The sequence below is a fragment of the Hemicordylus capensis genome, chromosome 4, assembly GCF_027244095.1.
Source record: "Hemicordylus capensis ecotype Gifberg chromosome 4, rHemCap1.1.pri, whole genome shotgun sequence".
Taxonomy (NCBI): Eukaryota; Metazoa; Chordata; class Lepidosauria; order Squamata; family Cordylidae; genus Hemicordylus; species Hemicordylus capensis.
The window spans coordinates 150,421,770-150,437,161 of record NC_069660.1 but is presented as its reverse complement, the minus strand read 5'-3'; the positions used below and the strand labels follow the sequence as shown (position 1 = coordinate 150,437,161).

General features: G+C 48.2%; 1 protein-coding gene across 1 annotated transcript in view; it reads right to left on the bottom strand.

The window, feature by feature from the left end:
- The window catches only part of LOC128323982 (procollagen galactosyltransferase 2), an 86,132-nt gene extending 77,911 nt beyond the window's left edge, over positions 1-8,221 (bottom strand). Inside the window, exon 1 of the mRNA XM_053248014.1 lies at positions 7,553-8,221. Within this exon, the coding sequence (XP_053103989.1) occupies positions 7,553-7,833 (281 nt within the window). The 5' untranslated portion in view covers positions 7,834-8,221. The remainder of the gene's footprint in view (positions 1-7,552) is intronic.
- Between the last annotated feature and the right edge of the window lie 7,171 nt (positions 8,222-15,392).

Below are 15,392 nucleotides of genomic sequence, written 5' to 3'. Positions count from 1 at the left end.
TCTTGACCCTTGCCCTTCATGGCTAATAAAAGCTGCCAGGGAGGGGACAGGTAGATGGCTGGAGGTGATCGTTAATGCTTCATTAAGGGAGGGCAGGATGCCATCGTGCCTTAAGGAGGCGGTGGTAAGACCTCTATTAAAAAAGCCCTCCCTTGATCCCTCCAGCCTGGACAACTATAGACCTGTGTCTAACCTCCCCTTTTTGGGCAAGGTGATGGAGCGTGTGGTGGCGTCCCAGCTGCAGAGGGTCTTGGATGATACGGATTATCTGGACCCTTTTCAATCTGGCTTCCGCCCCGGGTATGGGACTGAGACTGCCTTGGTCGCTCTAGTGGATGACCTACGCCGGGAACTAGACAGGGGGAGTGCGTCCCTGTTGGTTCTGCTGGACCTCTCGGCGGCATTCGATACCATCGACCATGGTATCCTTCTGGGCCGCCTCTCGAGTATGGGAATCGGAGGCACTGCGTTGCAGTGGTTTCGGTCCTTTCTTGAGGGGAGGGTTCAGAAGGTAGTGCTGGGGGACTACTGCTCGGCCCCGTGGCCGTTGGCCTGTGGGGTCCCGCAGGGATCGGTCTTGTCCCCCATGCTGTTTAACATCTACATGAAGCCGCTGGGAGAGGTCATCCGGAGATTTGGACTGAGTTGTCAGCAATATGCGGATGACACTCAGCTCTATCTCTCCTTGTCATCTGATCCTAGGGAGGCGGTGGATGTCCTGAATCGGGGGCTGGAGGCCGTGATGGGTTGGATGTGGGCTAACAAACTGAAATTGAATCCGGATAAGACGGAGGTACTGTTGGTCAGTAGGAGAGCCAATCGGGATGAGGAGATTTTACCAGTTCTGGATGGGGTTGCACTCCCCTTGAAGGAGCAAGTACGCAGCTTGGGGGTACTACTGGACCCGGCTCTGCTTTTGGAAGCTCAGGTGGAGGCGGTGGCCAGGGGTGCCTTTGCACGGCTTCGGCTGGTGCGCCAGCTGCGTCCCTTTCTCGAGAAGGCAGATCTGGCCACGGTTACCCACGCCTTAGTCACGTCGCGGCTGGATTACTGTAACGCGCTCTACGTGGGGCTGCCCTTGAAGAATATCCGGAAACTGCAGCTAGTGCAAAACGCGGCAGCTAGGGTTTTATCCGGAGCTGCCCGTTGGGAACATATCACCCCCATTTTGAAAGAGCTGCACTGGCTGCCGGTTCGTTTCCGGGTCCAATTCAAGGTGCTGGTTTTGACCTTTAAAGCCCTAAACGGTTTGGGCCCGGGGTATCTGAGGGACCGCCTGCTCCCACGGGTTGCTGCCCGCTTGACAAGGACATCTGAGGGGGCCCTGCTCCAGGTGCCGACAATGAGGGAGGCCCGGCTGTCGTGCACTCGGGACAGGGCCTTCTCTGTTGCTGCCCCCAGACTCTGGAATGCTCTCCCAGTGGCCATTCGTTCCTCGGACTCCATCACGGCTTTTAGAAAGCTTTTAAAGACTTGGCTTTTTACTCAGGCTTTTACATGATCGTTTTCTACTGCAGCTTCTTTGTGTTTTTATTTGTTGTATTTGTTGTGTTGTTTTTAATGCCTGTTTTTATATTTTTAACATGATGTTTTTATTGTCTTTTTATTGTATGTTTTTAACTTTTGTAAACCGCCTTGGGGTTATTTTTTAACGAAAGGCGGTATATAAATGCAAAAATAAATAAATAAATAAATAAATAAAATCACCTGTAAGCCACATTTACGTCTTTTCCCCCTCTGACAGCATAGAAGAATATCACCTGGATATCCATCAATGTAGTCTTTAGTCTTCTAGTATTAGCCCAACTTTATCCAAGAGTTCAAAATACAGTACTCTCACAGACATACCACTGTTCTAAATGATATTGTTACAGACCAGGCCTGATTTATATACTAAATATGCTCATTAGCCAGTATACAAAATAGGTCTGGACCAAGTTCTTTTATATTAGTGACCATGTGTGGTCTGGATGCAAGGAAGAAAGGAGATCAAACCACTCAAAAGGATTCAATGGGCTTTACTGAGTATAAAGACTAACAACACAATCTAGCAAAGCAGAAAGCAGAACCCTCTATCAATATTAGCAACAGTATTTAAACAGAACATCCTAACTAGTATCAATATTCACCCATGTGCCTAACTAACATATGTGTCTGCAATTAAATCTTCCTAGATTTTAATACAGTTCAGATACAGACAGAAAAGAGAGGCGGGGGGAGGAAGGCTGAGGGCTGGCATGTTTCGGAGAGATTAGTAGAGGAAAAGGTGGGGGGAGGAGAAGGGAGCAGGGAAAGGATGGAGGAACCCAAGCCTTGTAAAGGAGCAGCATATTTACCCAGGACCAGAGACTTCTCGTCAGCTGAAGCAGTGAGGCGCTTGGCTGGAGACAGGAGTTGTTGCAGTGCTCAGATCATGGCTGATAGCCGGAGCATCATAGCTGGGGAGTCATGACTTTCTCACTGCACAATAGAAGTCACAGACAGCCTCTGACCATGGCAGAGTTCCTGCTTTGCCCCGCAGCTTAGCAGCAAAACCCTGGGATTCTCGTGAGCAGCTTTTGCTGTAGCAAAAGATTGCTAACTCTCTGTCTAAAAAGCCTCATTCTTATAGTGTATTTCTCCTTGATCTTTGAAGAGAATCTATTCAAAATCTCCTCTTTTCCTGGGTGTCCAAAAAAGTGACAACTTGCTGCTACCTTCTGAACAAAATCTTAATTATTCAGGATATTGGCCAGTCCAGAGAGATCTCTGAATCTCATCTTCTGTAAACTCTGTGCTGAGAAGGGAGGGGCGGGGAAATCTGCATCTAAGATGCTGCAAATTGCATCTTCCCCCAATAGGTGTTAAAATTCAGAGGAGTTAGTAAGGAAATTAGTTGTGAGACAGCAATTACATTATTTCTTGTATATCTCTACCTAGTGTTTTTCTTGTAATTGAAAACAAGAGAATATTTAACATATATGTGTCAGACGTCCAATACATTTGTGGCATCAGTGAGGTGAGATTAAAATCTACAGACCGATCTCTGTATGCATTTGGCTATGTTGAACTTCCATGGAGAACAATACAGTTAATCCCTGACAAGGATTTAACACTGACTTCTTGTAACAGGAAGTGGGGGGGAGAATCAGCCCCCTGGCTCCTTCCACAGACACTTGGTAGTCAGTGGTATTAGCATATGGATTACAGCATTCAGCATTCAGACCTGGCTTCATTGTGTTTCCTTGCATATCCATTTTAACAACACAATGCTGGATCACCTCTTCCATTCAGAGCAGGGAGAGCAACATCCTAGTTCACCTTGAGTTCAGGTATCATTTCTTAATATAAAATGAAATCAGACACAGGCCTATATTTCACCATACTTCTGAGTTGGTACCTCTGGTTCTGATATGCTATAGACCGTTCATAACAATATGAACAGTTTCTGGATGAAAACAATAGATCATTTTAAATAAATAATCTTGGTAACTTTTTAAAGAGACCCACAGAACCATGCATGCAATTGTTAAACTCTAACTATAGACAGGTAAAAACATTTTGTTCATATTTTTAGCATATTTTAGTGTAAAACACACACACACACACACACACACACACACACACACACACACAGAGCTCCCTCTTCCCAAATCTCCAACTCTGAAGCTAAGATTAATCAGAGTCTTTCCATCCTAAGACAGTTATGCTTTTCTAAAAGCCTTCTAAATACATAAACGTTCTTACTGTTTGGATTCTATCAACCAGCTTCTGTTGCTGTTTCCATGTATAATTCATATGCAACTGAAAGAAAATACTTCCTCCCCTTGCGTACACCAAGTTGCTAGCCAATAGTATTTGGTCATCATATGTTTTATTAGGATATATCCAAGTTCCTGACCAGCAATAACCTTTACAGAGCAAGTGGTGGGGAAAGTTACAGCCAACGACCACTGTCAAAATGCTGCCCATCCACACCCCTCTTTTGGTAACTTGGCCCCATTGCTTTATTGCCAAAGGATGCATACAGTCATCTGTAGCATCTAACCATAGGGCAAGGCAAATTTTATCAGGACTCCTTAGTCTGCATTTTTGTGCAGCACTGTCATAAACATAATCACCTGTATCCACTTACTGTGGAAGGAGCTTGGTGAAGTCCCTTTTCTTTGCCTTGCATTTTCACCAACCAATTGGTGCAACGACATTTCCACCACTGGACTAATTAAAGAGAGTGCCCAAGATACATTTATTTGCATATAGACACCTAGAAACACTGCTGCATTTTGAGATAACAGAATCCCACAAAGACCAAAGGCCTATCCAGTCATAAGAACATAGGAAGCTGCCATATACCAAGTCAGACCACTGATCCATCTAACTCAGTATTATCTACACAGACTGGCAGCAGTTTCTTCAAGGCTGCAGGCAGGAATCTCTCTCAGCCTGGAGACACCAGGCAGAACTTGGAATCTTCATGCAAATGCTCCTCCCAGAGCGGCTCCATCCCCTGAGAGGAACATCTTACAGTGCTCACTCATGTAGCCTCCCATTCATATGCAACCAGGGCAGACCCTGCTTAGCAAAGAGAACAAGTCATGCTTGCCACCACAAGGCCAGCTCTCCTCTCAGTGGCCAGCATCCTGCTCCATGCAGTAGCCAACCAGGTGCATCTAGAAAGCTCTCAAGCAGGGAAAAGGAGGGCAACTGTTGCCTCCCATTGGTCTTCCTTAGCACCTGGTGTTCATGGGTACGTCACCTCTGATCCTGATGGAATTATACAGCTATGAAGGCTAGTAGCCACTGACAGCTCTATGCACATCAATCAGTCTAATCTCCTTTTAGAACTGTCCAGACTGGTCATCATCACAACCAGCAGCAGTGAATTCCATAGTTTAACTACACCTTGTATAAAGTACTTCATTTTGTCCGTTTTGCATCTTCCAACATTTAGCTTCAACAGATGACCCAGGTTCTAATATTATGAGAACTAGGGAGAAAAAAAGACTTATCCACATCATGCATAATTTTATACATTCATTACTGAACAAAGCAGAAGCTATTTAGGCTTTGACTGCATGACAAAGTAACAAATTAGTCAATCGCTCTACAGTTAATATTGTTTATTATGAGGCCCATTTGCATCAGCAGAACCTGAGACAGCAAGAGATCCATCCATGTAATCATGCAAGAGCCAGATGGAAGACAAAATCAACTGTGAGGCCCCTGGGTGTTGCAGTGTGGCCTCACGCAACACGCAAGTGCCCATAACCCTTTGCACAGAGGGAGAGAACAGTGGAATGGTTTCTATCTCACACACACAGTTTAAGACTATTCTACAATAAATCTCATGACATTATTTTCAGGACTACAACAGCAACTTTTTCATTCAGCTGTTTGTCAGGAAAATATGCAACTCTTCCTCCTCCAGCACCATGTTTCAACAGGCCAAGGGCTAGTCCTTCCTGCTACCACATGTGCCCTGCCCTCCCAAACACATGGCTTAGACATCAGTCTAGTTACTGCCTGCTTTAATAGTTTGGTATACAGTTACTGTATTCCAAAGTGAAGGGGAAATGCTGCTACTACAGACTGCTATAAAACATCTCCTTTGCTTTATCATATTGATAAAAATGGTGGTTCAGCAGATAAATACACATAGTCTTCTCCAGTGTTGCCTAGAACAGGAATTCCCAGATGTTAACTACAGCTCCCATAGTGCCCAGCCAAAGGACACTGCAGCTGGGGATGCTGGGAGTTGTAGTGAACAACATCTGGGAATCCCTGTTGGAGGGAACACTGGTAAGAATGTGCACAGAACCAGTGGGGGCTGGTTCGACGGCAGTGGTGGTGGTGGCTTTAAGGGTGGGGGAGGATGCACTTACACACACCCTGCCATGTTCTCCCCTCCAGCGCACATCTTGCTAAAAGCCCATCATGGTGGCAGCGTTCCTCCCTGACGCCCCGCTCCAACATTATCCAGAACTAACCAGAAGGAGCAGCTGCAACTGCATGCGTTGCTCGCGCACATGTCGCATATGTCACGCACACGCACCCAACATGTGGGCGCAGTCGCAACTACTACTTCCAATTACTTCCAGATAACATTGGAGCGGGGCAGTAGGGAGGTGCGCTGCTACTCCGATGGGCTTTTAGTGAGATGTGCACCGGCAGGGGGAAACGTGCCGGGGGGGGGGGGGAATGCATCCTCCCCCACCCTTAAAGCTGCCACCACCCCGCCAACGAACCCTCAAGCCAGGCAATGTTCGAACTGGTTCAGAGGCCCGTATAAGGGCCTCCAAACCTGTTCGTGCACATCCCTAAACACTGGTCTTCTCCTGACAGGTAGGGAGAACACAAGTGCATATACACCGCTACACTGAAATCCCTCAATAAATCTCTCCATAGGAGTAGGGAGCCTGAAGCTAGGAATGAGCTGCGGGGGGGGGGGGGTGAGTCAGAATTTCCCCCTGGTTCAATTAAGCCAGACATGACCAAGCTGAGGCTCTCCAACCGTTGCTAGACTACAACTCCTTTCATTCCCAGTTGCTGCAGCTGGGAATGATGGGAACTGTAGCCCAACAACAGCTGGAGAGCCTCAGGTTGGCCATCCCTGAATTAAGCAACTCGCATCTACCACGGTTGAACCAACAACCTGATTTCAGAAGTCCACAGCCCTAGCAACCACCTCTACCCTCTTCGTGCAAAAGGTCTTAAAGCTTGCAGCAGCCATGGTGTAACTAAACATGTTTCTGAACCACAAGCCTTCCCCTCTCTTTACTAACAAAATGCAAAAAAGCGGGGGGGGGGCTCCTCTCTGCCACCGTTGCCATTGCTGCAGGGTGCAAGATGGGTTCCCTACTTTCAAATCTAGCACAGTAGTTCCATTCTTACACCACTCTCCTTGTCTGCCAGACTGGCCGAGCCAGTCTCCTCAATCCCATGATCTGACCGAGAAACAAGTCCCACTGAATTCATTGGGGCTTATTCCCAAATACATAAGGTCTCAGCCTTAGATTCCACCCCTTGCTTTTTCTCCTGGGTCATCCCTCCCTGATTCTGCATCCTTCACCTTTCCGTTCACCACTCTTAGAGGCTCCCCCCAATCTCCGTAATCCACTCCGGCACATAAAAAGAGGGATGCCCCTTTTGTTTATTGTTTAAGGCAGCCCACTCTTCTTGAGCTTTTAATAGCTGCATAAGATGCAAACTAGCAGGTGAGAAACATGCTCTATGCTGTGAGAGTTCCACCTGCGGATTTCTGCAGAACAAACTCTAGTTAAAGGCACAGGAGCAGCCTGGGTCATTTATGCCTGGTCAGTTGGCAACCCAACCTGGCTAACCCTCCCCTCTCTCTGTAGCTTTGCATCAGTGCTCAACGATTCCTCCATACATCACCCTGATCATGCTCATCTTGAGCAAGTCTCTGAAAACTTTTTGGTGGGTGTGGGGGGGGCTCCCCATCTTCCGAAGGGGGTATTTTCGATTTCAGCCCTGCCCCCACCATCCCCCTCGCTGAGGAAACTAGAGAGCTCGGCAAGCCCACGCTCCCCTTTTCCAACCAGCGGTAACTTACCATATGGCGATCCTGTTCTTGGGGTACCGCAGCCTCTCCACGCACCCGAGGAAATGGGGCAGGGAGTGGGCAGCGTTCCTGGCGACGATGGCTAGGAAGACGGTGGGCTTCTGCAAGGCGGATTCGGGCAGCGGGTCTGGGCTGAGGAATTCCTGCGCTTCCTCCGGGGGCGAGCTAGGCGTGCAGCCGCTCCTCTTCAGCCAGAAGGCTAACGGGAGGTGGAGAAGCAGCAGCAGCTGGACCAGGGAGGCAGTGGAAGGGAGAGCGGGGATCGCAGCCATGTTTCGGCGGGTCCCAGTTTCGGTGGATCTTCTGGGAAAGGAAAGAGTCTCTTTGCGGATACAGAACGCCACCGCCGCCGCGACAGAGAGGCTGAGCAAAAAACTCCAGGCGTACCTGCCGGGCTGAAAGGGAAGGAAAGGAGACTGGGCTTGAGAATCGCCGCTGCGCGCTCTCACACGGACACACACGCCTTTTTTTCTTAATTTGCTCAAAGAGGAGGCGGAGGCTGTTCCTTCTTTGCAAAGGGCGGATTGGTGGCAGCAAACCTGCCGCCAGCCCAGTCCCCCTTCTTTCAACTCTCGGAGGTGTGCCTTTTGAGGCTCGGCGCCGTGTTTACAAGAATAAGCAAACAACTTTGTAACAATGATCAGATTCACACAACCAGTTTGGAGGTTCCGGGCTGTACGGCCGGGGGCGGAGCGGGGCGGCGGCGGGGAACTGAGTGGATCGCGCTCTGCACGTGTTGAGTGACTAGACCGTAAACAGAATGAAGGGGTGGAATTCTGTGTAGGGGCCATTTTTTCCACACGGTTGTCAATACTGGCCCTATCCACCCCCAGCACAGTACCTCCAGTGACTGTTTGCTGGTGTCTATGGTATGTTTCTTTTAGATTGTGAGCCCTTTGGGGGCAGGGATCCATCCATATTATTTATGTATTATTTCTCTGTGTAAACCACCCTGAGCTGTTTTTGGAAGGGCAGTATAGAAATCGAATTAATAATAATAATAATAATAATACCCATTTAATTTGTGCAACGGTCCTTTGAATACAGGTGGGAAACTGCAGATGCAGATGGAGGGGTGGTGGAGGAGTGCATTTCGACTATTCTTGATCCAGGGTAAAAGAATATTGTGGATATGTACATTTTATCACATACATTCTCTAATGAGTCATTCCATCCCAAAATAAAATGGTTCATGGGAGCTACAAAGCAAGCAATACAAAACTCCAAAGTAACCAATAATAAACTAAATAAACTAAAGGGAATTATGTGATTGCTTGCTATCCTTTGGGAAACACATGGGAACAAGCTCCAGAAAAGTGTTGCACTGTGGGATAGTTTTGAAGCACTGCAGATTATGTACATTTTATAATTGCTTGCAACCCAATTCTAAACTTTATTGAACCTAAACATACTTATTCAGAAGTAAGCCCAGCCCAGTGCAGTATTGATTCCAAGTAAATGTACTTAGAAATGTGGCCCATGTGGGCTGCAGACTGTTTTGTTACCAGAACTGCCCTGAGGTGCTGGCTAGACTTCTTAACTATGCTTTTGACTTGACTCGGGGAAATTAGCTTGGCTTGGGGAGCAGTTCGATTCCAGGATCAATTTGAGCAAGTTTTGGCATATTGGAAAAACGAGGAGACAGGAATATAGTTCAAAGGCTTTATTAATGGTAAAATGTGGACAGAGGAGCTCTTACCCCTGGACTTCGAGCCTCCACCACAGCCCCTGCCCCCTCCCAATCCTCTTTAGTCTGTTCTGGGTGGTGTGGTCGTCCGGCGGAGCATGATGATGCTTAATTTGCAGTGGAGGGGGGCCTCCAAAGGCCTTTAGGTCCAGGCTCCAAAATTACCTAGGTGCACCTCTGAATGGGGGTACAGAAGACAAACGTTCAGTTAGGCGATGCAATCAATCTCAGCTAATATTTTAACTTGGCTAATATTTTCAATTATTTGGTAATAATTTAGCTAACGTCCTAATTAAGAGGGAATGAGGTTGGCTCAGGCTCTTAGATCGGAGCCTGGATTAAGGCTTGCCGTAAAAAGTGCTTGGGAAGCAGGGAGGGAGACAGAGCAAGGAGAGAAGCGGCGAGGAAACATAGAAGGGCAAGAGGTTGGTTTACCTGTCCTTCCCAAGTAAGTTGGTGCGTTTGTTGCACATTGGCAGGGAAGCTTCATCTCGGGGAACAGGCAAGAAAGTGAAGAAGAGGACCAAGGAGCCAAGGGCTACAACTCTCATGTATGACGCTCCATAGGAAAGTGATCCAAACACATTCCCAAGCCATATGCTTTGGCTACAAGTAGATATACCTTGAAACATGTCCTGGGGCAGTTTCCAAGCAATTCTTCTTACCCAGGGGGTGGCAGATTTTATGAGAGACCAATAAATCTTCACACTTAATCACTCTGAGGATAGCTTGCCCAACAAAATCAGGAGGAAGTTGTGTAAATGTGATGTGCGTGGTGAATAGGACTGTGCTTGGTTGACTATCTAAACAGTTGTGGAAAGAGTACACATCTATAGTTTTTGTGAGTATCTCCACCGAGTCCTTGCCAGCCAATTTGTTAATTCATGACAAGTTTGGGAAATGTGCCACTTTATCTGCGTTACTCCCAAGAGTGCTTCACTGTTATCCTTCCCATCAGTGAGTTGCCTTTGAGGTAGGGTCTGAATAGCCTGGCATTCCTCATTAGCGAGGTGTGGGTGCATCCTGGTTTCAGTCTATCTTAATAGCTTAGAGCTAGGGGTGTGCACGAACCATTTCAAAAGACCGGTGTTTGAGCCGGTTTGAAGGTGCATGTTTGAGTTGCTTTAAGCAGCAGAGAGAGTGCCCTTACCTCCCCCACTGCATTTTCCCCTCTGGCACTGCTCCCAAAATCGCTCTCATGGGGTGGCTGTATACCCTCTTGCCGCCCTGGTCAGCATCATACTGGAAGTGGTGGGTGCGCATGCACGTACATGACCTGCACACACGCACCCACCACTTCTGGTATGACACTGACTGGGGCATCAAGAGAATATATAGCCACTCTGCGACAGTGGTTTGGAAGCAGCACCAGAGGGGAAAATGTGGCGGGGGAGGTAAGGACACCCTCCCCACTGCTCAAAGCAACCCCTCCCCATCATCCAGGTGTGCACGGAACCAGTTCCACGCACATCCCTACTTAGAGCTGAAGGCACGCTGCCAGCATAACCTGTGCTATCGACCTGCTTTGAGCCAAGAGTCAAGTTACTTTGACTAGGCAGAGGGGCGATCAACAAAAATCGGGCTAGGAGAGCCTAGCCTGATTTTTGTTGATCTTAAGAACCACCGGGCTCACAGCTGAGCCCGGTGGTTCTTGAGCGTGTAACCCGCTCGAGAACCCCTGCTAAAAAGCAGGTTTGCGGAGCGAGCACTCCAGCAAACCTGCTTTTTAGGATCGTGAGTAGCCATGGCGTGGCTTCGCGCCGCTGCTACTTGCGAGTAGACCCCTGACCGGGAGGTGAAAAGCCGTCTCCCGGCTCTGGGGGTCTCCCTAATATGCCCTGCGTGCTCGCGCAGGGCATACTGGGGCTTGCAGGGGCTGTGCGGCCCCTGCTCCCCCCACCCCCGCCGGCTCTGTCACAGGGCCAGCCATCGTGTGGGCGGCCGATCCAGCCGCCCAGGGCTCCCTCCCCGCTCGTGAGCAGGGAGAGCAGGCTTAGCCCGCTCTTCCCGCTCACTGCCCCAAACTGGGTCTCACTGATCGTGAGACCCGGTCCAGAGTAAAGTGGGAGCCAGCGTGGTGTAATGGTTAGAGTGCCGGACTAGGACCGGGGAGACCCGAGTTCAAATCCCCATTCAGCCATGAAACTAGCTGGGTGACTCTGGGCCAGTCACTTCTCTCTCAGCCTAACCTACTACACAGGGTTGTTGTGAAAGAGAAACTCAAGTATGTAGTACATCGCTCTGGGCTCCTTGGAGGAAGAGCGGGATATACTGTAAATGTAAAAATAATAATAATAATAATAATAAGTACTTGATCCAGTGCGATTGAGGCTTTTGGGTAGATGGAGTGCTCCCTCTGCTACCCCAAAATTTGACTTGCTGGCAACAGTTTTGTGTAGCACAGTCCCCACAAAACAGTATGCATTGTAAGTCTGACAAATTATTGTGCCATCCTTCTCGCATCATGCTTTCAACTGACATCTATCAGAAGACAAAAATAGAGCTTTTTCAGGATTGCCAATCTGCAGCATTATTTTTAGGAGGCAGGCACTTCATAAACTTGCTTGTTTTATCAATTACTTCTAGAACTCTGCTTGTAACATCACACTGAAATAACCAAACAATTCTCGCCTTCCATTTCTGTGGAAGTAGTCTAGTTATTGCAATGTTTGGGCTTGGACAGATGGCTCTTCCAGGTACCCTTCTCTTCTTCCAGTTTAACTCAGACTAACTTTCAGATTGTTTCAGATTGTTCCTCAGGATCCTATTATATATTTCCTCCACCCTTTGCCCCTCCTTCCAAGTGTTATGTACACTTCCAGAATAGCCGACACCATAGTTTGATATTACCACTGAAGTAGGGACATTCTCATCTGCTACTGTCAGAAGATCAAGCTGCCATTAAAGGCTCAGAAATCAGGAGTGGGTGGTGGGTGTTGGTTACCATCATTCTTAAAGCTCTTTTTATGGGGTTTCCTTGACTCTGTGCCTTTTTTCTGTTATTTCTTCCTCTTCTTTTCTTCCCCCCAGTCATTTATGAAGGGTCTTCCTGAATGATCATGCTTAGCATATATATGGCACTTTTGGCGCGTCAGCAGGTAAATTTATTTGGAGTACCATCTTTCATCCTCTTCAAGCAGTCACAGGGCCACTCAGAGCAGACCCATTTATCTTCAGCAGTAGAGTAGCCAGTATGTACAGCAGAGCTGCGGTAGCGTACCAGCTCATCCACTGAGCAATGAACTAGGAATGCCATGGTTTAAGCCTTTCTTTTGCCACAAAACTATCTGTAATATGGAGAATAAAAACCAGTAGCCTATTGTACAGCATTGTTATGTGGCTTACTGAACAAGTATATGAGAAGTACATTAGTAATTTGCCTAAGGAGCAAGAGGTTGCTGGTTTGAATCCCCACTGGTATGTTTCCCAGACTATGGGGAAATATTTTGACCCCAAACAGGCTGTTTTGCATGTTTCAAACTTGAAACAAAATGCCCTTTAAATAAAGGGGCTGTTTTGACCTTGGAATAAAACAATACTGTTTTGATTCGAAACGTTTTGACATTTTGAGCACCATTTTGGAGGGCTGTTTTTCCCATGCTGGTTGGTTTTCTGGCACTGGCTTCCGATTGGCTTGCAATCTCCTTGCTTCTGGGTTGGCTTGTTATCATACAAACCAAGTGTTGGCATGGGCAACTGTGCCCCCATTGCGAGGGGGAGAGGGAATAGGGAGGGGGAACACAAAAGGATGGTATTTCAAAATGTATTCAAAGGGACTGGGAGGCAGAGAGAGCCCATAAAGTGTGCCTCTCTTGAAAAGGATACATCAGGAGAGGAGGAAGAAATCGAGGAAGGTTTGATTTTGTGGTTTTCTCAGCACTGAATATAATATACTGTGCTATTGCCACTATAACTATCTGATTATGCTGGATCTCAGATTGATAAAGGCAGTACTTAGGTGCTTTCCTTCCTTGAGTTGTAGTTTGTTTTGTTTGTGATATAGTGTTGTGGTGAAAAATGTACAGTGGCAGGCTTGTGTGCGTAATATTTCTTGGTGATTGCTATGATGAGATCTTGTGCTTCACTCACTGTTCTGGTCTGCTCTGCAATCTACATCGCAAGGTATACTCAGTCAAAATGTGGCTGAAGTTGCTCTGGTTGAGCTTATGACCATGCTTGCTGCTAAGGGTGCTGCTGTTGCAGCTGTTGCAATGCTAGGAAGTAAGGAATAATAATTGTGTGAGAGAGAGCAATTTGTGCCTGTGATGTTACCTCAGTGCAGGCACTGTGGCTGACAGTGGATTCTGGGTCAGTGATTCTTTTTTGGCCATTTTTGAACTGTGTTTGAAATGTGTGTTCTGTGTTGGGAGGGACAGATTCCCTTTTACTGTGTGCTTCAAGGCAAGTGTTTTTCAAGGCAAGGTTGCAAAATGCATTGCAAATTGCAGTGCAAAACATGTATGCACTCTGTGGGTGCAGCTTGTTCCAGCCAGAGGGAACAATGGGGAAACCAAAAACACCCCATTGTTCCCCATGGATAGCTCCTAGGGGCACCCAAGTGGGTTGTGTGGTAGGGCATGATGGATTCTAGCTACCACCTGACCAGTATTCCCTCTAACAGGGATTCCCAGATGTTTTTGACTACAACTCCCATAATCCCCAGCCAAGGGCCATTGCAGCTGGGCATGCTGGGATTTGTAGTGAATAACATCCGGCAATCCCTGTTAGTGGAAACAGTGCACCCAACCCACAAAAGTAATGGGCAAGCAGGCAATTTCAAACAAATTTTTAACCTTATCCCCAAACCACAATAGGATCCTTAGGGTCCATACTCAAAAAGTGCTTTTCACCATGCTATCAAAAGCTTCATCTGCTGATTTCTGAAGATCAGGCTGCTTCTAAGGGCACGAGAGTAAGCCAGACTGGCTAGTGTGTTCAGCTGGCAACCCTAGACAGGATTCCAAGATTTAGCAAAAACTGCAGGGGGAAATTACATTTACAGTCCAATCAGGGCCAACCTGCCTGCTAGGCAAACTAAGTGTCCACGTAGGGTGCCAACCAGGCAGGGGCAGCGATGGCCTATGTCACATGGGACCCAGGGTTGGCCTGCGCCCTTCACCCGCGCAAATGGGCCTTGTGAGCAGGCCTTGTCGGCACATGGGTGGGCACGTAGGTGGGTCTGTTTGGCACTCCCTGTCATGCTCCACCTCTGCTTTTGTAGTGAGTTATAATCAGGGGCTTAGCTAGCCCGCCGGTGGCCCGTGTGTGGCCGTGGTGGGCACCCCGATAGCCCCGCCCCCTGCATCTGACATCAGACGCAGGGGATAGCCACGCCCCCCGCGTCTGATGTCAGACACGGGAGGTGTGGCCTGGCTCCCGAACGGAGCCTTGAGGCTCCATTCGGGACTCTCGGGAGTCAGCAGCTCAGTTGTAACTGCTGAAGGGGCCGCACGGCCCCTTCGGCAGTTAGAAGAAGGCTGGTGCTGCTTTCGCAGCATAGCCCAGGAGCGGCTCTTCCCTGAAGGGAAGAGCCACTCCTGGGCTGTGTTGCGAACGCAGCACCAGTCTTAGCTCCTGAAGGGGCCGCGCGGCCCCTTCAGGAGCTAGTTAGGCTGGCGCTGCGTTTGCAGTGCGCAGCCAGGAGTGACTCTTCCCTGCCTTTTCAGGGAAGAGCCGCTCCTGGCTGGCGCTGCAAATGCAGCACCAGCCTTAGTTTAGTTCCTGAAGGGGCCGCGCGGCCCCCGCTCGGGAGCTAAACTACCGCCCCCGCGTCTGATGTCAGACATGGGGGGCGTGTCGGGGCCGCTCTCGCAGCTCCTGATTGGTCACCGGCCTGGGTTCTTTGAACCCATTGGCCCAATGGTGGCTCCGCCTCTGGTTATAATGATGTTGCCACATTGTGTGGCAACGTCATTATAACTCACCACTAAAGAAGCAGATGTGGAGGTGCTGGCGAGGAGAGTGGGCAGGTGGGTGATGGGGAGCACCTGCTCAATCTCCCGCCGTCCTCGCCCTCACCTCCAACCGCTGCTTTCATGGGGAGCTATAATTATTTATTTATCATTATTATTTATTAAATTTTTCTTATATACTGCCACCTCCATAAACTCTAGGTGGTGAACAACAATAACAATTAATTAGTTA